Source organism: Hyperolius riggenbachi, chromosome 9 (assembly GCF_040937935.1).
Source record: "Hyperolius riggenbachi isolate aHypRig1 chromosome 9, aHypRig1.pri, whole genome shotgun sequence".
Classification (NCBI taxonomy): domain Eukaryota; kingdom Metazoa; phylum Chordata; class Amphibia; order Anura; family Hyperoliidae; genus Hyperolius; species Hyperolius riggenbachi.
This window is the reverse complement of record NC_090654.1, coordinates 239,467,224-239,493,029: the sequence shown is the minus strand read 5'-3', so window position 1 is coordinate 239,493,029 and position 25,806 is coordinate 239,467,224. Positions and strand designations below refer to the sequence as shown.

The following is a 25,806-nucleotide window of genomic DNA, read 5'->3' as shown; positions in this document are numbered from 1 at the left end:
CAAGGCGCTCTAATACCAGCGTTTTTCCCAAGCGATTTCTGGAGAAATTTTGGGCCCTGCCTTCCCTGAATTAAAGAGCGATTTACTCCTTAGGGCTCGTTCACACTATATGAGTTTTGTGAATTTTGTTTTAAGCGCTGGCGATTTTTCAAAATCGCGCTAAAAGGACTTGTGCAATGATTCTCTATGAGAGAGTTCACATCTGAGCGGTTAGTTTCCAATCCGCTCAGGAAAGCACCACATGTACCATTTTTGAGGCGATTTTGCCTCAATGGAAGGTATAGGAAAAATGCAAAATGCTAACAAAATCATTTTGTGCAGCGATTGTGTTCGAGTTTTTATGAATAAATTCATTGTATTTATTATTTTCCGAGTCAAAGCGTTCACTTCCTGACATGCGTCACGGAGTGAATTAAAAGCGCTTTTTACAAAAACACAACGCCCACCCAAGTGCCGGGAATTGAAAAAAAAAATTGCGTCAAAAAAGGTCTACCGCGAGCGGAACGCAATGTGAACAGGGCCTCAGTGCTGCATGCACCTTGACTGCAGTTTCAGCAAATCACAATCGCTCCTGGGATCATGTCCATAAGCTTTCATCAGCAATGCCGTTTTAGCATAAAGCTCTACTGAAAGTTCTCTAGTGCACCGCAGACCTTAATTTGCTGTAGGGCTCATTACCACTAGTGGCGATTTGAAACGATTTCCCACAAACTAATTCAGATGGGGTTCGCAGCCTATTGAATTCAATATACTTCTTCCAAATTTGTGTATGGGGGGGGATAAAATAAAAAATGGTCGGCTGCATTTCCATACATTACCCATGTCAATCCCCATAGCCGTGCATTCCACAGCTAGAGGAATTCTGATGCATACTCACATCAGACTTAAGGTACGTACACACATGCGACTATAGTCGTTTGAAACGATCGTTCCCCGATCGTTTCAAACGACGATCGTTCGAAAAAAAGCAGCCAACGACTGTTAAGTCTAACGACGGACGAGCTAGATCGTTCAAAACGAACGATCTAGCTTGGCGGATTTTTCCCAACGACGATCGTTTGCAAAAGTAGTACATCGTTGGAAAAAATCGTTCGTACTAGGCTTGACATGCGCATTTCACCATTTCTCCATGGAACTTTTCATTTTTATGCGCAAGCGTAATAGTTGCTTTTACGTGATGTAACGTTCGTTCTAACGATCAGATCGTTACACACCTTTTAAAACTAACTTTACTTAGGTCGTTCTTTCATCAATTAAAAGTTTGTTCGTCGGTCACAACGAACGATCGTTGTCGCATGTGTGTACGTAGCTTTAGTCAAAGACACACACCAACACAAGGGAAAACGAGCCCTTAGGTTAAAGGGTCATATACATAAATTAAAAAAAAAAAAAAAAAAAGGATGCCTTAGCTGCACACACCAGCTAGATTAACCTAGGATGATTAGGACTACGTCTATCAAGTATATAGTGTGTGCGTACCCCGCTTGGCCTGTCAGCAAGCGATCTGCCTGGCGGATCGGCTCCGCCGGGCGCATTGCTCTCCCCAATCAACCCGCCCACCCTGTGAGGTTCCTCTTGCACCACTCCATCAGCCCTCCTCCCCACCTGCTTGGCAACTAGGCGAAAACCACGACTGTGCAGCAAGTCACAATCCCTGCCTGATATGTTTGAGACTCACAGGGATGACACTGACTGCTACCAGGCTGACCGAGCTCCAGCAGAGGGCGCTGGGAATGAAAGGGACACAATACACCTATAAAAGATAGGAAACCCTTCTTGCCCCCGGATAATAAAAAAAAATATATATATTTTGTCAAATTGGAAGGGTTAGAATAATTGACTTTAGCTCCATATTCAAGTAACAGTAGTGCTATTCATTCTCAGTGCACGAGCCATCTCGGCGCAAGTTGAAGCCATAAAACAGCTCACCCTGCTCCTGAACAAACTCTGGTCTCGTGCCGATTACTATCCCCCTCTGAGTTGTAGTGGGTTATGGAGGGAAGAGTGGACACATAAGCGGTGCCGGCTGAAAGGGATCAGCACAGGGCTGTGCCGAACTTAGCTGGTTCAGTGCTATGTTTCAAATGTGTGTTATTTTATTTCCATAGCAAATTTCTGCTGTAGAAACTTAAAAAGCCTCAAGGAAAAATAAATAAACAAAAAACCCAACTCATGTTTTCCACATTCGATTCTACAATTTCTACTTTTATAAGGCCCTATTTATAAAGATACGATCAGCACTTTGATCGACATACTATAGTTAAAGGACCACTATCGCGAAAATGATACTATTAAATACATGTAAACACAGAAATGCTAAGTACGTTTCTTCCAGAGTAAAAGGAGCTATAAATCCTGAGCTATAGTAGAAATCTCACAGAACCAACAGATTTGGACTATCCCATCTCCTCATGGGGGATTCTCGTTATTTTCAAAAGCACTTAGTGAATGTCAGTTGCTCAGTCCAACTGCCAAAAAGTGTGCAGAGAGCACGGAGGCTGGGCAGCATCTTTTTTAGAAAACCTTTTCAGGGAGTGTCTTAATAAAGAATACAGGCCATACTGTATTTCTCCCCCCCCCCCCCCCATGAGGAGATGGACTAGCCCAAAACCAGTTGGTTCTGTCAGATTTTTGCTACCTGCTGTAAGTGACAGGAACATAGGAGAAAGGTAATTTATTGCTCATTTTACTCTGGAAGAAACATACTTATTAGTATAAGTTTACATGTATGTTAACATTTTACATTTTTTCATGATAGTGGCCCTGTAAACAAAATTGGTGATCGACACTTGAATGGATTGACAGAATGCAACAGCCCACACGCTTCACTGCAGCCAATTACCATCACTTATTAAAATCGAGATCCGCAGCAAGAGGCAAGCAGTGTCTGAAAAACTCTGCTGCCCTCAATCTCTATCGCAGCCTAGAGAATTCCCCTCTATGAAAGCAGCGAATGCTGACAGTCATGCTACTTGCTCTTCTCTAAATGATCATCAGTATAATATGGTCAACCAAGATTTTAAAAAGAATATTGGGATCATGGATAAGATGCCATCATTTTAAGTTAACCCGAGGTGAAGGTGATATAGAGTTGGGCAAATTTATTTCCTGTTAAAGAGGAACTCCAGTGAAAATAATATAATAAAAAAGTACTTCATTTTTAAAATAATTATGTATAAATTATTTAGTGAGTGTTTGCCCATTGTAAAATCTTTTAAACCCCTGATTTACATTCTGACATTTATTACATAGTGACGTTTTTACTGTTGGCAGGTGATGTAGCTGCTGCATGCTTTTTTGGCAGTTGGAAACAGCTGTAAACAGCTATTTCCCACAATGCAGCAAGGTTCAGAGCATCACTGGGAGGGGTGATTAGGACACAGGACAGTTGGAACTGTGTATTATACTCCCTGTCACCTCATTACAACCAAAAAGATGGCTGCCCTTATGAAATAAAACATTTGCCTGTTCTTTTAAAACAGGGTGGGAAAGAGATTATATTACCTATCTATTTTAATTAACATAAGTAAGGTAACTTAATGACAGTATCTTTGTTTAGGCTGAAGTTCCTCTTTAAAAAGGGAATAAACATGGCAGCATCCACATCACTACAGTTGTCCTTTAAAAGGAAATAAATATGGCAGCCACCATATAACTCTCACCTCAGGTTCACCTTAAAGTGCAAATCAAGAGAAAGATATTCAAACGGTGCTAGGTTATTGTCTTATTAATGAACTATATTGTGACCAAACGTAGGCCAATAAGATCAATAGTGAATACTGATGATTTTTATTCAATAATCAATCAACATACATATTATACACAACACTGCACATTTTAAAAAATGATCATCTTACTAGTGTTGATACTTGCTGTAAATACAAATTATATGCATTCAAGTAGGATCCTATGAGGAGACTGTTTGAATGCATTTAATTTGTATTTACAGAAATTAACAACTATAGTAAGATCATTTTTAACATGTAACCTAGCGCTGTTTGAATAGATTTCTCATGATTTGTACCTACTCTCTATTTGTGGAGGGGCACCTCCAATATTTCAAACTTGCTGCTGACAAAACGATACAACTAGGCGCAGTACCATTACACTTCCTCCAGGCCCCTCGCCGTGGTCCCAAGCCTCCTAAATCCCCTGGGAGCCGCCCCGTTCTCCGCCTGTGCAGTACGGATGATGGCCGCAGAAAACGGGGCTGCTACCAGGGGATGTAAGGAGGCTTGGGACCACGGCAAGGGAGCGATCTGCATAGAGGCGGCTGAAGTAAGCCCCAGGTATGTATAACATTTTTCTCCCCCCTCATCTCAGGCTCACCAGGGAAGGCAAACGGAGGCTGCCAGTGTTCTCCCAGGGCTCTCTTAGCCAGGTGCTCCACCCCGGCTAGTTTTGATGAGCACCCGGCTGTCATCGGCTCACCTCCTCCTATGCTATAAGCAGAGTTGGCAACAGAAACACCAGCCTTGCATTCTCTCATATTGCCCCACCCGGCTGCTATTTCATGCCACCCGGCTGGAAAACATTTCTGGGGAGAACACTGTGCCATATTTATTTCCTTTAAAAAATTGACTTGCTGTCCTGCTGATTCTCTGTCTATTTTAGACCGGCAGCTGACAGGCAGTGAATGATCCGCCTGCCTGCTGCTCTCCTGCACCGGTTGGATACTTGCCAACGCTCGGTACCGGCGCTTCCCAGGCAGACCACCGACCCCCCCCATGGAGTCGCATCTGCCACAGCTGCGTGGCTCTGTGCGGCCAGGTAGCACCATTGTGTGTCAGCGCTTGACATGTGTAACGCTACAACTGCTGCCATTTGGCTGCATTTAAATTGCACCTGAATGGAGTTCGTGGGCAGCAGACTGACACTGAACTGCCCAACGAGTACACACTCCACAAGTCTCCACAAAAGCTGAACTAAATGGTATATGAATTCTTCTGTATTTAGGTCTGTCAACAATAACTAAAAAAAAAATAAATAAACATGATTAAAAAAGTATTTCCCGATTCCCTGCCTCAGGTCTTGCAAGGAAGCCAAGATGTCATTGGGCCAGAAAATGGCATCACACCAAAAGGGGCACAGATACCAATAAAAATATGTTAAAAGTACAAACCTGCCTGCACTCTACCCAAAACCAGTCTGAGGAGGGATCTCAAACTAAAGCTATACAAATCTAAGCCAAGAATCTAGCATATGTACAGTGCCCATGATGCCTCAACCAACAATCTGCCTGGCAGATTGCTTTAGCCAACCAATGGCTAATAGCATTGTTCTTCCCACGCCCTCTGCGTAACGTCACTCCCACGCTACTTCCTTAGCCCCACCCACAGCAACAGAACACGTCGCTAGCATACAGGCTAGCGACACGTCTGTATAGGCTCAACCCTGTGATGTAAAAATGTAGAGCAGATGAATCTTCAGCACTCTTAAGATGGCAGCAAGGGTCTGGACTTGACTACGGTCAGCATGTGACTGTGGCAGTTAAATCCCCTTTCAGAGCGTGCACAGGCTGATAGTTACAAACATATGGATGTAGGAGGGAGGGAAAGAAGCCAGCACTGCTAATAGGGTAATTTATTTGGCGAGTAAAAACAGTAGCACTTACAGTCAGCACAGTCGGATGCAGAGCGGGAGGGTGGGCGCCAGGTCTATATCCCCCTGCGGACGTCCGTTTCGCGCAACAAGCGCTTGTTCACCGCAATGGGGAAGGATGTAACATCCTTCCCCATTGCGGTGAACAAGCGCTTGTTGCGCGAAACGGACGTCCGCAGGGGGACATAGACCTGGCGCCCACCCTCCCGCTCTGCATCCGACTGTGCTGACTGTAAGTGCTACTGTTTTTACTCGCCAAATAAATTACCCTATTAGCAGTGCTGGCTTCTTTCCCTCCCTCCTACATCAACCCTGTGATGTATTTGCCCATGGGATCAGGTTTCCATCCCTGCCAGACGACATGTCTTGTATGTGTGTATAAAGCACAGCTAATACTCGTTACATCGAGAAATAACTCACCTTCATCGTCAAAGGTTATTTGAGGGATTCCAGCTCGAAGCTTTGCCCTTACTACAACTGAAAGACAGAGAGGAAAAAAAAAGGAATTTAGATACAGTACATTCCCCTTTGGTCTTATTGCATGTGTTCAATCATGCACTTTATCAAGGAAAGTGTGAAAATGCAAACAGACAGTGGAGGAATTTAAGGAAGGGGAGGTGTGATCACAGGCAACAATATATGTGCAGAGAAATATCAGTTTCTTTAAATGCTTGCACATGTGTTGTTTACAGCAAACATCATTACTGCACATCTTAATAAATGAACCACGCTGGTCAATTGATGAGGAATACATGAGGATGTTATGCCTACTTTCAGCCAACAGTAACAATGCATAGATCACGATTTCCTAAATTTACAAGATTATCCGCGCCATTCGTTAAGGGGTTAAAACGGGGACACGTGCGTGTGCATTCCGATAGAGTGCACATTTATTAAATGTCCTATTAGTGGCTGGATGGTGTAATGGTTAAGGGCTCTGCCTCTGACACAGGAGACCAGTAAGCCAGCAACTGTTCAGTAGGAGACCTTGGGCAAGTCTCCCTAACACTGTTACTGCCTATAGAGCACACCCTAGTGGCTGCAGCTCTGGCGCTTTGAGTCCGCCAGGAGAAAAGCGCGATATAAATGTTATTTGTCTTGTCTATTAGCACTAATTAATGCATAAATAGGACATTTATAAAAGTCCATTTTGCATCAAGTGGTTTAAAGGGAACCCGAGGTGTGAGACATATGGAAGCTACCATTATTAATTTCCTTTTAAATAATACCAGTTGCCTGGCAGCCCTGTTGATCTTTCTGGTCAGTAGGGTCGAAATCACAAACCTGAAACAAGCATGTAGCTATTTTTTTTTCTGGCCGCTTTACTGCCAGATCGAATATTTCCAACATGTCCAATTTGATTTCTGATCAATTTTCCATTCACTTCTATGGAAAATCGAGTGGAAATCAGATCAGACACATTGGAAATAACCGAACAGTAAATATGCTAGAAAATCTCATTGAGTGTACCAGGCATTAGAGGCAGAGGATCAACAGGACAGCCAGGTAACGTGCATTATTTAAGGGGAAATAAACACATCAGCCTCCACAACTCTCTCACCTCGGCGTCCCTTTAAAGAGAATCTGTACTCTAAAATTTTTACAGCAAAAATCATACCATTCTATTCATTATGTTCTCCTGGGCCCCTCTGTGCTGTTTCTGCCACTCCCTGCTGCAATCCTGGCTTGTAATCAACAGTTTTAGGCAGTGTTTACAAACAAACTAACCAGCTTGTGATAGGCTCACATAAGCAGAGTGTGTGAGTCATACAGAGTGTGCAGGGGGCCTGCAAAGGGTGTGTATCGCTTCTATCCAATCACAAGCAGCCCTACACATTCCACATATTCAAGCCTTAAGGTGCGTACACACGTCAGATAAAAGTATTTGGAAAATGAAAGATCACAGACCAATTTTACCCCCTTCCATGTAGTATGAGAGCCATACTCTACACAGTCTATTCTATGGAGCTGAACTCCCTATCAGACAGAAATCTTTGTAAGATGCTGCACACAAAGATGCTGTACACATTCAACAGATCAGTATCTCCAAAAGATCTGTTCCTGCAAAAGATCAATCCCTGCAAAATGCATTCATAGTCTATGAGATCTGAAAGATCACATACACACCTTGTTTAATGGACATTCATCTGCAGATCAGACAATTATCTGCCGATCTGAAGATCCAACCTGGTGGATCTGCTCTACAGATAATTGTCAGTTAAACAAGGTGTGTATGAGATCTGCAGATATAGACTATGAATGAATTTTGCAGGAATTGATCTTTTGCAGGAACAGATCTTTTGCAGATACTGATCTGTTGCATGTGTACAGCGGTCTTTGTGTGCAGCATCTTGCAAAGATTTTTATCTGATGGAGTTCAGCTCCATAGAATAGACTGTGTAGAGTATGGCTCTCATACTACATGAAAGGGGGAAAAATTGGTCTGTGATCTTTCATTTTCCAAAGACTTTTATCTGACGTGTGTACCCACCTTTAGCCTGACAGAGCTGACAGAACGAAACAGATTAGATCATATAACAGAGATAGCACAGCCACTGTGCAATTAGGAAAGGCTGCAGTAACACAGACCGCATTAGAACAGGCTAAGGAACTTATAGGATAGAAGAACTAAGGCTGAAAATTTTGCTACAGAGTCTCTTTAAAGGGAACCTAAACTGAGAGGGATAGGGATGTTTCCTTTTCAGCAATACCAGTTGACTGGCAGTCCTGCGATATTTGGCTGCTGCAGTGGCTGAATAACACACCTGAAACAAGCATGCAGCTAATCCAGTCTGACTTCAGTCAGAGAACCTGTTCTGCATGCTTGTTCAGGGGCTGTGGCTGAAAGTATTAGAGACACAGGATCAGCAGGAGAGTCAGGCAACTGGTATTATTTTAAAAGGAAAAATCAAAATCCTCAGTTTAGGTTCCCTTTAAGCAACTATAATCAAATGTTTATAAAAAACAAAAGCAGAGAGTGTGAGCTTGTATAAACCCTTCCATGCCAGCAGCCTGTGTCAGCACATTGAAGTGAATTTGTCAGGGTCTGAAAGCATTATAAATGACACTACTATTAAAAGTGGAGCTTACACTGTAATATAATGAAGGCTACCAATGCTGACCACAGTAAAGAGGCTTGGTGGTCACACTGATCTCTTGGCTTCACTAGGTTGAGTCCCAAGCCTACACAGCCAATAGGAGTGGAGACAGAGCATCTGATCTGCACATTGGTTCTGGGTCAGTGACCTGACAAGCAGCATTATCAGATCAATGTCAACATTGATGGCTTCCATATTGTCACAGTATAGATACAATGGGAGTGCAAGAACCAATCTACAAGTCTACAAGTACCACTACAAACCCTTTACTGCGCGCCCATGGAGCTCCACACCAAGTAGAGGCCTTCACTTCTTTGACTTGGAGCTCCACCCTGCTTCTGCCCGCTAGCCAGGAAATAAAATGAAGACAAGAAAAGCACAATTATTGGCAGTTGAAAACGCTCTGGATGGTTTTTGGAGGACAGAAAAGTTTGCAAAAGAACATCAGGGCCTCCATTCTGTTTGCTTCTGAGATCATAAAGCTCCGCAAGCATATAGAAAAGGGAGGATTAGAACAAAGGTGATTGCAGACACCCAAAGGTACATTCATTTTAGCAGTAGTGCCAATTTACAACGCTGTGGATCTTGACAGATCCACATACAAATCAGTGCCAAGCACAGAAATAAATATGGACACAGTTTAGTGCTGGCAAGGCTAAAAAAAGGGTCACACAGCACACAGAGCTAGCTTGGCAGAGTGCTGGCATGACTAGTACAAGAAAGGACAGTATAGGCATGGGTGTCATACATGCCAGTCCTGGCATGGCCAGTAAAGGAATGTATGTCATACAGGCCAGTCCTGGCATGGCCAGTAAAGGAATGCATGTCATACAGGCCCAAGCTGATATAACTAGTAGAGGTATGAATGTCACACAGACCAATCCTAGCATTAGAAATATAGAAATGAGTTTCACATGTAACTAGTCAGGCACAAACAAATAAGGAATACATGCCACACAGATCAGTGCTGACATGGCAAATAGAGGAATGGATGGCGTACAGACCAGTGGCCTAAAGGTTACTGATGTAATGCATGCCAATCTAACCATTCTTGACCAGCAGGCCAAGGGGTGCTATACAGATCAATGCTGGCATGGCCAGGAGGAATGGATCGCATACAGACCAGTACCATTAAGGTTAGTGGAGGAATGCATGACAATAAGACCATTCCTGACCAGTAGGGCAACCTGTGCTATACAGACCAGTGGTGGCATTGCCTGTAAAAAAAATAGGTGCCACACAGATCTACGCTACTAAAGGCGAGTGGAGGAATGTATGCCAGTACAGTAAGATTAAAGTAGGACTAGAGGTCACACAGATCAGTGAGTAGAGAAACAGATGGCACGCCGCAGACCAGCGCTGGAACGGATGGCACGCCGCAGACCAGCGCTGGACCGGATGGCACTCCGCAGACCAGCGCTGGAACGGATGGCACGCCGCAGACCAGCGCTGGAGTGGATGGCACACAGACCAGCGCTGGAATGGATGGCACACAGACCAGCGCTGGAATGGATGGCACACAGACCAGCGCTGGAATGGATGGCACACAGACCAGCGCTGGAATGGATGGCACACAGACCAGCGCAGGAATGGATGGCACACAGACCAGCACAGGAATGGATGGCACACAGACCAGCACAGGAATGGATGGCACACAGACCAGCACAGGAATGGATGGCACACAGACCAGCACAGGAATGGATGGCACACAGACCAGTACAGGAATGGATGGCACACAGACCAGTACAGGAATGGATGGCACACAGACCAGTACAGGAATGGATGGCACACAGACCAGTACAGGAATGGATGGCACACAGTCCAGTACAGGAATGGATGGCACGATACTGACCAGTGCAGGGATGGATGGCACGATACAGACCAGTGCAGGGATGGATGGCACGATACAGACCAGTGCAGGGATGGATGGCATGATACAGACCAGTGCAGGGATGGATGGCATGATACAGACCAGTGCAGGGATGGATGGCATGATACAGACCAGTGCAGGGATGGATGGCATGATACAGACCAGTGCAGGGATGGATGGCACGCAGATCAGTGTAGGCATGACAGGAGACAGACAGGAGGAATCTGGTGATGTGTAGAGCAGAGGGGGCGCCAGGCTTTGTGTGATCCGGGTCTCCGTCTCGCTCTGTCACGTCGCCATTGCTGCACTGTGTCACCCGGCCGCCCGCATCCTCCTCACAGGGCTCCTTTGTGGAAGTTGTGATCCGATCTCCCCTCCTCTTGACTCACCGGAGACCCCCCTAGCAGCGACCACCTTACCTCGGGCTTTCTTGCTGCTCCCCCGCCTACCTTTCCACTGGCAGTGCCGTCACATCCCTTCAAACTCAGTGCCGAGAAGTCAGCGCTCGGCCGAGCCGGATGCCCGGAGCCCCTGAATCCCGCCCCCACCTTCACCAGCAGCAACATTCCCGACATCCCCTCCGGCCCCCGCACCGGCGGCGCTAGCGCGGAAAGTTGCACTCACACACTCGGCTGCTCCAACTCCCCACTTGCACGGAACTGCAAGCAATCAACGAAATAACAAGCTGTTGAGCAGAAGCAATCCTTCTCGGAACACCATTGGTCCAACTTCACGCTGTGGGGAAAAATTCAACCACCCCATTGGTTGAAATTTGCCAAGCCTCTATTGGCTACACGAATGTAGAGCTCTGATTGGCTGCCGCTGATACAGGTAATGAAAAGGGGCATGGCTATTGGCTGAATTTTGCAGTTACCGCTTATTGGCTCAGCTGTGCTGAAGCCCCGCCCTTTCAGTGTGTGATTAGACATTTAAGAGCCGGATGGAATCCAGACAGCGCTGATTGGTTGTGGCGGGGGAGCGATTACATAGTCTGAACTGTGCCATTGGCTGCGCTGTTTCCTGGAAACGGAACTAAGCCGAGTTTAGAGAGAAGTGAAAGGGCTGCGCAGGGGGCGGGACGTCTTGCGCGCTTCAAGGAATTACGCATGCGTCTGCGAAAGAGTCTCAGCGCCATTTTGTAGGGGATATTTCCCATTTTATGCCCAGACGGCCAGGAGGAGCGAGCTGGACGGGAGAGGATGGTGAGGAGGAAGGCCTGGCGGCGGGCCGGACGGCCGGGGACTTCGCTGCTGACACCCTACAGAGCAAGCGGACGGTATGGAGGGCTTGGACCGGCCGCTGCGGGAAGACACAAGCCTCCAGCGGAGCTCAGAGGTCATATGAAGGCTGTGACGTTGGTGCCAGCGGAGGCCATTTGCCGAGGTGACATAAGCGGGGAATGCGGCGTCACAGGAAGTCGCTGCTGTCAGAGGAGGCCGCTTCCGCTTGACGCTTAACCCTTTCCGGCATGACAGGTGTCATTGCCGGGAGGAGGCGTAGCCATGGTAACCTAGTGGCGCTGCTATTCAGACACAAAGCCAGGCTTGGATGGGAGTCTTTGCCTGGAGATGGTTGGTGTATGTGCAGAACAGAATACAACAGGGGGGGCTGGTAGGAAGATAAATGATTTCTGCAAAGCGTTTGGGTCATATAAAGCAGTGTTTCTCAACATTTTATTGGTATGTACCCCTTTTAAAACCCTGTACTCACCAAGTACCCCCTAGCATAGTAAACATTATCACAAGTACCTTTACAAATATTTAATTGTAGTACATGAAACTTGGTTCTAACCAATTTCCAAGCATTTACTATTGCTTTTAATTAGCTAAAATACTAATTTGGTGTTGTTTAAATAAGATTTATCATTTTCTAAAACTCTAAGGCCTCTTGCACACTGCAAGTGATTCTGATTCAGATTCCTCTTTTTAATCAGCTTTTACATCCGATTCAGATTCCGATTTGCAGTGTGCAGGGAGCAAACTGCAAATCTGAATCTGATGTAAAAACTGATTAAAAAGCAGAATCGGAATCGCTTGCAATGTGCAAGAGGCCTGAATTTGTTATTCTTGGTTAAGTATATCAAGCTTGAGTACCCCCTGGAACCATCAGAAGTACCCCCTGGGGTACGCGTACCACACGTTGAGAACCTAGGATATAAAGGATATTGTTTCAGTAGGACAAATCCGCACTTAGCTCCTGTCAAGGTAAAATAAATAATAATGTGGCTTCCTCATGTGGCACTATTCTATTTGTTTTATATTGTTATTAATATAGTTCCAGTGTATTTCATAGTGCTGTACCACAGCATACAGGGTATAAGGGATGGGACAGTAGGTAAAGGGAGGCTGTGCATGAGATGGTGGTCAGTGGCCAAAGTATCCTAGGTAGGAGAGTATATTTGCCTGGGAAGGTGAGTTTTTAGATTGCACTTGGTGGGGGTGAGTGGCTGATGTATTGAGGAAGGGTGTGCCAGAGGAGAGGGAAGGGTTGAGCGAAGTCTTGAAGAGATCCAGCAGGAAATCTCATAGACTGATGACCGCTTCCTGCTCATGGCATTCTGGTTGAGTCCACTAATTTGTAAGAAATGGGTGACCCAGTGGGAACCACTAAAATTGCACACCAGTACCCTCACCCTTTACTACAACTATTTGTTGGCGTAGATTGTGTTTCCCATTGGTTCCGGTTTCTTAAAAACTAGTGGTTGTGACCAAATTGCTGTGAGCAGGAAGTGGGCATGGGGTTCCCTCAAATTTGGCATGCTCAAGAATTTTAGTTTGAGGCAAACACTGGTCACATGACTGCGTTTCCTCACTCTAGATTCATTCTCAGAAAATGTCACAGTTCTGTATTTCGAAATCTATACTTGCCTAAGGAGAGGGAAGCCACTGGATCCTCCAGGAAATCCAGCTGATCAGGGCCACGTTCTTCTGGCGCAGTACCATGGAGCCACCCATATACACAAGCTGCACTGGCTTGCTACACAGGCACGGCCGTACTCACATAGGCGTGGTATGCTTGCTCTCGTGCTTGAAGAGGAGCATGGCACTATCAGATTACCAACAAGCCGTTGTTAGTAATCTTTGGAGGGTCTGCGAGTGGCAATGGGGGACCAGAGAACGCAGATCCAGAGGCTTCCTTCTTTTTAGGTAAGTATGTGATTTTGAACCTGAGCTCGGGTACATGTTGTCTTTTGGCACTCCTAAAGTACACATTCAAGTATTGTTGCAATAAACTAGGCATCAGAGCAGGCTAGGATCTACCCCTGTTGGAAAAATGTCCAGCAAGTGATCCAGCAGACCTAGGCAGGGCTGTGGAGTCGTACAAAAATCAAGACTCCTCAGTTTATGAAACCTCCAACTACCCAAAATTGCTCTGATTCAAACTCCTTAGTCTAATTTTTACAAAGGCTGTGGATTTGGTTAAAAAATCATCCAACGCCTCAGTTTATTGAGACCTCTGACTCCAGGTACCCAAAATTGCTCTGACTCCACAGCCCTGGACCTAGGCAATATTACGTTTCCAACTGTCACCTGGGTCATACTTAGTTTTGTTGGTTCCAAAATAATAAATTTAGAATTTGTTTGACAGAGAAGATCGAAGTGGCGCAATTCATTTCAAGTTACATACAACTTGTATGCAACTTTGAATTGGTCCGTTTAGATGCATTTCCCGTCAGTTTTGATTGGCCCAGTCACAAGTGACATTCAGTTTGCATTAAAATTACATATAATTGACCATCTTTAGTGATAGCAAAGATTGACAGACATCTGTGTAGAAGTACATATGGGGCTCTATTCACATCATTTTCCGCATGCGAAAATGCAGTTGCGGTAAATTCCCGACTGAAATAAGACCATCTTGACATTCACAGAACTTTACGTGTGATCATTTACCGCATGCGTAAAATTGTACGCATTATTTACCTGCACGCGTAAAAAGTGTGGTAAGAGGCTGCAAAAGTCGGTGATTCCTGCAAAAAAACACAAACAAAAAGGGGCACATTATTTCTGACTTAACTACCGATTTTTTTTTTTTTTTTTTTTTTTTTTTATCACCTACTAGTACTTGGTGATATATTTTGCTTCTCATTGACTTAGAGAGTCTGGAGCTTTGAGCACTGTGTTTTCTGGACTTTAACCACTTAACGACCGCCTAATGCCGATGGGCGTCGGCGGGTCGTTAGTGGTATAGCATGGAAAGCGGCCTTTTTCATGCCAGTTCACAGAGACTGTCTCCGTGAACAGTGTGCGAGCCGCCGATCGCGGCTCGCACGCATAATGTAAACACGTGGGGAAGAAATCCCCGCTGTTTACATCATACGGCGCTGCTGCGCAGCAGCGCCGTGACATAGATCGGCGATCCCCGGCCTCCCCGGGGTCACCGGCATCTGATAGGCAGAAGCCTATCCTATCAGGCGCAGGATGGATATCCGTCCTGCGCTGCTCAGAGGGGAAGGGAGAGGGAGGGAACTGAGGTGAGGCCAGAAAACGCTGCGAAGGGGGGCTTTGATCGCCCTGGCACATACTAAAACCAGATTTTCCTAGATAAGTTCTTATGGATAGATATTGGGGGTGGTCATTGAGATGTAAATAATCCTTAGTGATGCTGCATTATGCAAATTCTGTATGCAGCTGGAAAATGCACCAACCGAATGCTTTGATCCATTTTAAGCTGCATACATTTGAGTACTCATTGACCCAGGGCCATGGAGTCTGTACAGAAATCCTTTGACTCCTCAGCTTATGAAACCTCAGACTTCAGGTATCCAAAATTTGTTCTGACTCCTCGACTCCTCAGCTCTTGTAAGGCTATGGAGTGGGTACAAAAATCATGCGACTTCTCATTTTATGAAACCTCACTCCATGTACTCAAAAAAAGAAAATTGCTCCTACTCTTTACTCCACAGCCTTGCATTGACTATCCCTACCTAGCGGACACATGCAATAGTACAACCTGTAATTCAGTAAATTTCCAGATATGACCAATGCAAGGCTTGCAAACTTGATACCCAGTAAACTAGGCCAGGTTTGCTAGATCACATGTGTTTTCTAGGGTAACTGTAGACATTGGATTTTAATAGCATTCGTCTTTAGATTGGAGAAATCCATTAAAGCAGAATATAACAAGGCATTTCAACTTTGCTCTCAAACATTATTAACAGTATATTATATGCAACCAGCATTTTTTTTTTTTTTTTTTTTACTAAACCAGCATTGGAAGGGTTACACACAGCTTTAAAGTTCCTGGAGATTTCTGCAGACGCATCTGAAGCTGACAGATACATTTTGTTTACATAAATGTATCTAAGTGTTGAATGTGACTCACTCTCTCAGGAGCTGGAGGACAGCCAAAGAGTGTGTAACATTTCTCAATAGATACATTTACTAAATAGAATGTAACAATCTGAACTTCTGCATATCTCTCCACGGAACCTTAACCTCCCTGGCGGTTTATTTATTTTGCCAGGGAGGCTGCAATGTGGTTTTTTTTTTAAATAAAAAAAAAAAATATAGAGTGTGCCAGGGAGTCAGAGGCGCCAGGCTATGTACCGGACCGCATTGGTGATATGCTCCTATTTATTGCCTGAGGAAGTGGGATATACCCGCGAAACGCGTTGCACCTTGTTCGGAGTATGTAAATAAACTGATTTTTGCTTAAAACAGCAATTTTTGTGTCTGTTTTGGAGGGGTAAGTCCACCGCTACCTACTTCATTTTATCCATTTTAAAGAAACATTGTTTTTACCCTGTTGGCGCCTCTGTACTACTTTTGCAGTTGTTTCCACCCCTGGTGGAGGGGAATTCTTCTTTTTTCCCGATCTACAGAGAGCGACTTCTTAATCTTGAGTGGGGAGAGGTCTAATCTCCTCACCTGCCTTCATAGTGGTTACCTGGACGGTAATCCTTGTTTGTGAGTATAATCTACCTATACTTACCTTCCATACCCAATTTACAGTACATACTACACTATACTAGGCTCTCGGCGTCTTCCCTTATATTTTAACCTAATGTTCATGAGCAATGTAGGGGTGATGGAATTATCCTAGCACACCAACTTAGGCCTCTTTCAGACGGACCGCTGTACTGTGTGCTTTGGGCAGTTTAGTGTCCATCTGCTGCCCACAAGCGCCTTGCGGGTGCAATTGAAAAGCAGCAGAATGGCAGCATTTGTAACACCATGCTTGGCGTCGCTTGACATGCTGTTTCCTGGTGGCAGAGAACCACGACATGTCACATCTCTGTGTGTGTGTGTGGGGGGGGGGGGGGGGAGAGAACGGCTGGTACCAAGCACCAACACGTGACTGTCTGGTGCGGAAGAGCAGCTGACAGGCGGTAAATTCACGGCCTGTCGGCTTCCCGTCTGAAAGAGGCTCAAGCATGGTTAAAGTGCATGGTGTAATTATTCATCAGCTGACAATCTGCCATACATGAATGCTTCATGATATAGTGCTGGTGTCAGTTGGTGCTGGCTTTGCAGGTGATTTAGCTGCACAGTTACTGCACTGGGGGAAATGGTATGTATTGTCTGTCAGGTGGTTGCTGCCTACTCATGTGTTAATTGCCTGGAGCCACCCACAAGCAGGCAGGTCCATGGGGAGTAGTAAATCCTTTGCTGTGAACTATTCATATGAAGTAGGTCTAAACTAATGCCTGTCAAACATTTTTTGCACTAGTTAACAAACCGCTTTGTATGGGCAGCATGGAGGCATAGATTGTGAGCTCCTCTGAGGGGCAGTGAAGTGACAAAACGATATACTCTGTACAGTGCTGTGGAAGATGTCTGCGTTAAATACGGTAAATGGTTAATAATAATGCATCTCTGATTGTATAATGCTGGGTACACACGGTAAAATTTTCCGTGCGGTTTTCTGACCCGATCGTTTTTTCCGCACGATTCTGCGCTCAATTCTCTTCTCTTGTTTTTTTCCTATCTTTTTTTTTTTTTTTCCATTCGCTGCTATGAGAAATCGAGCGCATAAACGTCGGGAGCAATATCGGACATGACGGATTTTATCAATCGGCTCCATCTATTGCATGGAAAATCGTACCGTGTGTATTAGGCATCATACAACAACTGAGCGACAGTTTCTTCCTGGCTGATAGACGATTAGAGAGATGCTAATGATTCTAGCTCGTGTGCTGCTTGGGCCAATCCAGTGCTCTTCCTATTTTTGCATGTGCCCAAATGAAATACAAATTGTATGCTGCTTAAAATTGCGCCAATCAAAATCAACTAAGTTCCATTCAAAATGCATAGAATGTGAGTTAAATCTGCATTGTAACTAGACTTATTGAATTATTAGGTTCTCATTGGGCATCTCTAGAATAAAATGACATGTGTAGGTATGAATAATTGAAGAGGCTAACCTAGCCAGGGCGGCATCTGTAGCGGAGGGGACCCCAGGCCATCAGCTGGGAGTGGAGCTGTGGCAAAGAACACATAGGCTGCCAGGGGCGGGAGGAAGCCCCAGGTAAGTAGATGCAGCAGATCAGGTGTTTCTGACATTGTCAAATTTGACAAGATTAGCTGCAAGCTTGCTTCTAGTTCAATTCAGACCCTACAGTAGCCAAAATAGATCAGCAGGGCTGCCAGGCAACTGGTATTGTTTAAAGCAGTGTTCCTCAACCCTGTCCTCAAGGCCCACCAACAGTGCATGTTTTGTGGAAATCCACGCAGGTAGTTAATCAGCGCTGCTGAGACGCTAGTTACCTCACCCCTGAATGGTTGTGGTTTCCTGCCAAACGTGTACTATTGGTGTGCCTTGAGGACTAGGTTAAGGAGCTCTGGTTTAATGGACTTCCAAGGTGAAAATATAAATCTCTTTACTTACCGGGGCTTCTTCCAGATCCTAGAAGTCTTCTGGGTCCCTCACCGCAGCTCCGGTGCTCCCCATGTCACGCTGACCTCCCATGAGGCTTGCCGGGTCGGGTCGCCGGGTTGGCGCTACATCGAGGGTGCTCGTGAAAGTACCCATGTTACCAGTATCAATCAGTGACATGGCCGTGTTTGTGTGCGGGCATGGGCAGAAGCGTCAACCCACCAATGGGTCGGCTAGACTTATGGGTGGGACCCCGGGGAGCACTGGAGCTGTGGTGAGGGCCCAGAAGACTTCTAGGGGCTGGAAGAAGCCCCAGGTAAGTAAATATGGATTTCAATTTTCTCCTTGGGAGTCCCTTTAAAAGGAAATAAATATGGCAGCCACCCTATCGTTCTCACCTCAGGTTTACTTGAAATTCATTCATGTTTTCCTATGTTTAACACAGGACTTAACATACATACTAATTCAGCTTACAATCTCCTGGAACAGAACCTGTTTGGAAGTAGGGGACTGCCTGTACTTGGCTTTACGAGTGCTGTAAACCAGTGAATCTGAATTATTGCTTGGCCTATGAGCATAAAAAGAAACCTGTGGTTCTGCTCCTGTCCTGATATTTTTGGAAATGTTGAAGTGAGAATTTTCATTTATTTTACTATGTTAAAAAGGAAATGCTCTATACTTAAGTACTAAGCATTTGTGCCTAATGCTTTATTGTTGAAGTACACCAAAGTCTAAATAGTGGCGGTGCTAAAGCTTCCATCTGGGTACCAGTTTTCTTCCAAAATGCGAATTGCCATTTAATCAGTGAGCCAGTTTCAGGAAGTGGTTCTGGGAGGACATGAGAAACGCAGGGGAGATTGCAGCTGCCCAGAATCCCCCTCAGACCAGGGCCGGTGCAGTGTCTGGGACAGGCACTAGTTGAGACACCAGAATATCTGCAGGTATACTGCAACTTACAGTACTGCCCCTTTTTTTTTTTTTCTTTTTTTTTACCTGCTACAGTTGACTTCGGATGGAGCAGCAGTGAGTGTACAGAGCATGGAGCAGCTCTGGGGAACTTCAGAGTCAGGTATAAGCACAGCCTTGTGCTCCTGGTGGGTGAATGCTTTCTCCTTCATTATCAATGTCAGCTGTCCTCGTTATCTGTATCCAAACTGCTCCTGATCGATCCCATTGTCGATCAGGAGCAGATTGAGTCGGACGGGAAATTGCATTGTGTACCCAGCATGATGTCCTACTTTATTATTATACTGTATTGTGCATGGCTGAGGGAGACCTTTCAGGAATTCACCCCCCACCCCCGTCCCCTCATTGAAAATCCTGGGTTTTGCCCCTGGAGGATACATGGCGCACTCACCCACTCCCTGCATCTCTGCTTGGAGGGTAGACCTGTTACAGTTGCAGACTTACTTCCAGTAGTAACAAGCGTCAGCAGTTTACAGAAGTGCACCCACATCTGAACTTGTAGGGTCTCCAAATGGAAGTTTGGCTTTGTTTAGAAATGTGGTGTTCAACATTGCTTAAATGTGGTTGAATAATATAGACCTCTTTATTTTGTTTCACTCCCCAGAGCTGACTTTTGTGACTGGTCTGCACAGATGAAGCACAAATGAAATCGTTTGTGGCAGGTCAGAAAGAAATGCATTGCTGCGAGTCCCAGGGATTAGGACTATCAGTTGCTGCCACAAGTCATATGGGGTGGCCTATGGACAACTAAAGCTAGTCTGAGATCCACAAGACCCTAGGAGCATATTCTAACATCTCTATCCACTATTGGGTCTGTGTCAGAAGTGAATGACCCGAAATGCCCAAGACTCTCTTGTGTGCGGTCTGGAAGGTTGCAAGAAAACCCTGCAATGAATCTTTCCAAAGAGACAGTTGCAAGAAGGTTGTCTTTTGCTGGTTGTGTCCAGAAGATGGTAAACAGCCACTGCTGAAAACCTCAAGAACCGAATGTATGTTTTGCAGAGGAATGGAACGGTCTGCTAAGTTGTGTGGCGTGATAAATCATGGTCACAGTTGTACAGCGATGTTCCAGAGATGTCTTCCAAGATCTGGTGAGAAATATAATACTGAATGCCTCTCAGTCGCACTTAAAGTAAGAATTCTAAATAAGATAAAACTACCTCTTGGGGGTGTATAGTGTTTACTTTTCTCAAGGTCTGTGCCCTACACTGAAGCGAGAGGGATATGAAGGCTGCCATATTTATTTCCTTTTAAGCAATACCAGTTGCCTGGCTGTTTTGCTGTTCCTCTGTCTTTTTTATTATTTTAGCCATAGACTCTGAGCAAGTATGCAGCAGATCAGGTGTTTCTGACATTCAGATCTGACTGGATTAGCTGCATTCTTGTTTCTGGTGTTATTTGGATACTACTGCAGCCAAATAGATCAGCAGGACTAACAGGCAGCTGGTATTATTTAAAAGGAAAAATCCATTTCCTTCTCAGTTTAGGTTTACTTTAAAAGGAAATAAACATGGCAGCTTCCATATTCTTCCGTTGTCCTTTAAGAGCTCCCATTTGCCTATGATAGTGCTTTGACAGCATTATGGGGCACAGACATTGACTGACCTGCCAGCATTTTGAAAAACAGGGAGAAGGTAAGTACTTACCATGTATTTGAGGAGGGTGTTTCCTAAAATGACATTTTTATTTAGATATGGTTCACAGACCCCCAGATGGCAGCAGATTTGCATTGGAATGCTTCTTTAGGGAAGGCTGTCTTTGAGGATCGCTATAGCTAACTCTTTGCGCTCCAACTGGCAGGGCTGCTCTATTGCAGGCAGGGCCAGATTTACCATAAGGCACTGTAGGCACATGTCTACAGGCGCCTGATAATAGAAAGGTGGCTCACTCTGCTCCTTCCCTATGCAGAGCCCTGGTGAGTGTAAATGAAAGGTTACTCACCTAGCTTTTGGCATTCCACTGACGAGATTTTCCTTTCAGTCTGGGGCATCTTAATATTGAGGGTGCATCTAGCTACCTAATCATTCGGCGGGTATTTGTAGGTTCATAGAGGGCTATGTGCCAGGACATCTGTGCCTATAGACTCCTGTGATGTAAATCCGGGCCTGATTGCAGGTAAAACAGTGGCTGAATAGAGTACTGGTTAAGGGCTCTGCCTTTGACATGGGAGACCAGGGTTCGAATCCTGGCTAGGTCAAGTACCTATTCAGTAAGGAGTTCAAGGCAAGACTCCCTAACACTGCAGGGTGGCCTCCTGAGCGCGTCCCAGGGACTGCAGCTCTTGAGCGCTTTGAGTCCGACAGGAGAAAATTTATTTATAATTATTATATATATTATAATAACATTTATATAGATTATAAATGTTATTATTATTAAAACAAAGATAAATATGCCTTGCAAAGCCATTTTGTTAAGTCCCACAGTGTATGCTGCTTGTGACCTTCCAGAGGTCACGTAGGACTGAAGTTTCTTACTTTAGACAGAATTTGTCCATTTATAATCATGCATTTCATGGACTAATTACTGAAAATACAGGTTTCCAAAAGCTGTGTGAAACCTGAATTCACCTGCTATAATTCCTGTGTCTAATCGATATGAAAGCACCTGGAGTGAACTGGCAGGTTGCTATGACTTTAGGGAGTATGATCTTTCAACTACGTTATTCATTCGGCATCTGAATTCTTGTACTTTTTACACACTGCTTGGCAGAAACAGAAAATATTCACCAGTAGACACAAACTAGGCGGGAGTAATAGCTTTTAATTGGTTGTTTGACTTAAAATTATACACCTGCAATGACAAGCACAAAGTTAACCCATTACGTCAGTCCAATTAGCCACCTAACCGTACCACTGCTGATAGTTATATCATAGTCAAACTTCAAGCAGCAGGCACAGGTTTAAAAAGCATCTTTATTGTTGCACAGTGCAGATCTATGCAGAGGAGGCCCTGATTGAAGAGCGCACCCCCCACCTACCAAAGATATGGGGAGAGTGTTCTCCATCAAGGGCCTCCTCTGCATTGCAAATAAGCTTAATTTTTAAATCTGTACCTGCTACTTTTCCTGCTTGAAGTTTGTAAGTGACCATCATTTTAAGTCAGTCATTTATGACACAGACAAGACACAGAACATTTATATTGTGCTTATCTCCTGGCAGGCTCAAAGCACCAGAGCTGCAGCCACTTGGATGCGCTCTGTAGGCAGTAGCAGCATTAGGGAGTCTTGCCCAAGCTTCTTACTGAAGGTGCTGGCTTACTGAACAGGCAGAGCCAAGATCCTGGTCACATGTGTCAGAGACATAGCCCTTTACCAGTACACTATCCAGCCACAGCCACATTTCAAATCAGTTGAATTTGTATATAGTTCCATCTTTACTGCTAACTTGTGGATGTTTTAATAAAGTTATTCAAATCTCCCCTTACTTGGTTATCAGCTGTTTATGGTAAGGAAGTTTTGTTGCCATTTATTGGCTTTGCTTTGAGTTGCAAGTCTTCAGCTTAGTATCAATAGCCAACTGTCACTGAGATGTAATGCAATATTTTGTACGGTTATGCCAATAAAGTCGATAAATTATTTTACCAGATACTGTGTTTTGTGAAATCCTTTGAAATATAATCTCTTTGATCTGATTCTCTACCTAATGATGTAGATTATTTTTGTACATAGTTGTACACTGACAGTAGTTTCTTTTGCTGAGTTCTCAGCGGTATACATGTATCTGCTCACATGATGTACATTATGATCCCTGCAAGGCCCATATGAAAAAACGTGATATAGAAGGCAGAATGTTGCAGCAGGAAAAGTAAACAGCTATCTTATCTGGCGGAGCCCAAAGTGTGAGCTTCCTTATCAGTTTAGCATAACAAGCTAGTCTTTCACTGGTGGTGTTTACTTTGGCCACGTTATGAAGTGTGGAGGAAACACAAAGTAGGGGAGGTAACCCAAAAGCCAATCAGATCTTGTGTGTGGTTTATTTATTTTTTTGACATATGTTGAAGTAACTTGTCAAAGAACAGTACATTTTTCTACATTGTGCACAATCCTTCCTGCTGCACAAAGATATTTCACTGCTGGTACTGAGCTTTTCACGGTTTTGAGCCTCCTGTGTGAAAGAGGCCTAAAATGGTGTCTGTAAGCTCAGTGGGATCAGAGAGATAGATGCAGTAGGCTAAAATAGATCTGAACTCTTGCACAGGACAGAAGGCAAACATATGAAATGCACCGGTATGTATTTAGAGATTTTAGCCTGTCTAATTACCCCTCATCTGGGACTAATCACAAGTTGTAAATCGTTCTCTCCCGTGTCACCTGACTGCAACGGCAGATAAGCGAATTGAAAAGCACAGGATGTTAATATGTCTGCTTCCATGAGAGCAGGAAGTGGAAACACTGCAGATTTCAGGCTTTGTATCAGCTGTAACTAGGATATGTTTTTCTTTAAAGGTTAGTATGCTGTTGCGTATCTTTTAGAGCAGAGAGGAAGTTCTGAGTTCAGGTCCACTTTAACAATTTATATTCTATTGTTCTTGGTATCCTCCTATTAAAATGTAGTATTTATTAATAGGATTAGAGACTTCCTTTTTTTTAGCCTCAGCCCTGTAATTGTATAATGTATTTATCTGAAAAACAAGATGTTTCCTTGCATAGTTAGTTCAAGAAATTATTCCACAAGAGACTGAGCTCTGCTGCAAATTCAGTTAGCTGTAGAATAATTTGAGTCTACTAAAAGGAGACAGTATTCTTACTAAACAAGTGGAAAACGCATAATAAACCACACAGCTATTTGTATAGTAACTTGGAGCACTTTCAGTAGCTAATTTAAACCAGTATTATTGATATATTCATTTGAGGGAATTCATGTGTTAATGGACATTTTAAAGATCATAATTTGCTTATTTTTTCATGTGTAATTTGTATAACCTAAATAGGAAGGGCCCTTCATTGCTTTAGGGCCTGTTTACACTACACTCAGATTGGATGCAGAAAAACTGACTCCAATCAATGCCTATGGGCCTGTTTCCACTAAATGCGAATATTTTTTTTTTTTTTTTTTTTCCCCTTCTCTGATGCAGATTTTCCCATAGGCATTCAATCTGCGTGTAGTGGAAACAGGCCCTTAGTGATGTCCTGCATGAGTCTGTTCTGGGCGTTTACAGCTATTCCTTTTATTGTCCAAGAGAAGAACATATGGATATCTATATGCATGTCTTTTACATAGTGTTTGTAAAAGATAAACTACTTTTATTACCTCAAATCTTGCTAATAAGGTCTGTGATGACCAATTTGCTTTGTATCCAGTGAAACCACTGCTAATGAAATTGGGAAAGGCTTATTGAACCTGTTGTCGAGCAAGTATGGTAATGCTCCCACTTCTTATTGATTCTGTAGTCAGGCATTGTGACATTTTGTCATGGAATACACCATAAAGCTGAGTGTGGTGTAATGAAAGTTGCATATCTGTTTGTTTTGGTTTAAACTATGGGAAGTGGCCCAAGAAGGTGATGTTAAAGGACCACGATAGCAAAAAAAGTAAGCAGTTAGAATCTGACAGAACCAACAGGTTTTGGACTGGTCTATCTCCTCATGGGGGTTCTCTGGGTTTTCTTAGTTTTCAAAAGTGCTTCCTGAACATCAGGAAATGCCACCCTTTCTACCTTCTACAAGAGTAAAAATAATTCCTAGAATGAGGACTTAATGTTTGGTAGTAGGAATCGCCCTGTAGGAGAGAAGATTGCTCACAGGGAGTGTACATCAGGGCTAAGTTCTCCCAGAACGTTTTTTGCTTGTGACTCAGGTGATTTACTATTGATACAATTGTGTGTCTGAATATGTTGATATTGTGAATATACAGTTTCTTTCAGAACACCACTCCATGCAGTGATTACAGAAACCCTTACGTGACAGGGCTGCAGATGTGATCACTGACTTTCTGTTTAAGACTGCTGCTTACCTGGCTGTTGTGCCAGTCCTCTGCCTGAATCACTGACATGGAAGTATGAAGATCAGTTGTCACACAAATTACTATATACTTAGTATGTGTGATACTCTTAAAAACAATAACAGTTTGACAGCCAGACAGTGAAGACAGTCAGATGCTTACCTTTGTGGGGCATTGATCAGTTAAACGCTAGCAGGTACAGAGGTTCAATCGGGCCCTACCCAACACCAGGGTTTGGTTTTTGGTCTTGTTTGTTCTAAAGTGACACTGAAGCGGAAAAAAAAACCAAAACCTCATGATATAATGAATTGGTTGTGTAATATTACTTAATTACTAGATTAGTAGCAACAAATTTGACATTTTTATTTTAACATTGCATCATTCTCTAATAATTGCAGTTTCCACAATACACTCAGCATTTTAAATGATTTTACAGAGAAGAGCTAATGACTTTTTGAACTTTTCTCTGTAGAAAAACCATAAACCAAGAACCGTTGAGATAAGTGCTTCAAAA

The 25,806-nt window shown here is 44.0% G+C and overlaps 1 protein-coding gene and 1 long non-coding RNA gene across 3 annotated transcripts in view; one reads left to right on the top strand and one right to left on the bottom strand.

Moving 5' to 3' along the window:
• The window catches only part of ARID4A (AT-rich interaction domain 4A), a 147,823-nt gene extending 136,494 nt beyond the window's left edge, over positions 1 to 11,329 (bottom strand). Inside the window, exons 1-3 of one of the 2 annotated variants that reach the window (XM_068254197.1) lie at positions 11,194 to 11,329; positions 8,963 to 9,044; positions 6,022 to 6,078 (exon numbers count right to left, since the gene is read on the bottom strand). In XM_068254197.1, the coding sequence (XP_068110298.1) occupies positions 6,022 to 6,027 (6 nt within the window). In that variant the 5' untranslated portion in view covers positions 6,028 to 6,078; positions 8,963 to 9,044; positions 11,194 to 11,329. The remainder of the gene's footprint in view (positions 1 to 6,021; positions 6,079 to 8,962; positions 9,045 to 11,193) is intronic. The other variant, XM_068254196.1, reaches the window with a different exon arrangement.
• A 218-nt stretch (positions 11,330 to 11,547) lies between these two features.
• Positions 11,548 to 22,937, top strand: LOC137533052 (uncharacterized). Its single transcript, XR_011024123.1, has 2 exons — positions 11,548 to 11,952; positions 19,958 to 22,937. It is a non-coding gene; the product is annotated as an uncharacterized lncRNA (long non-coding RNA).
• The last annotated feature ends 2,869 nt before the right edge of the window (positions 22,938 to 25,806 follow it).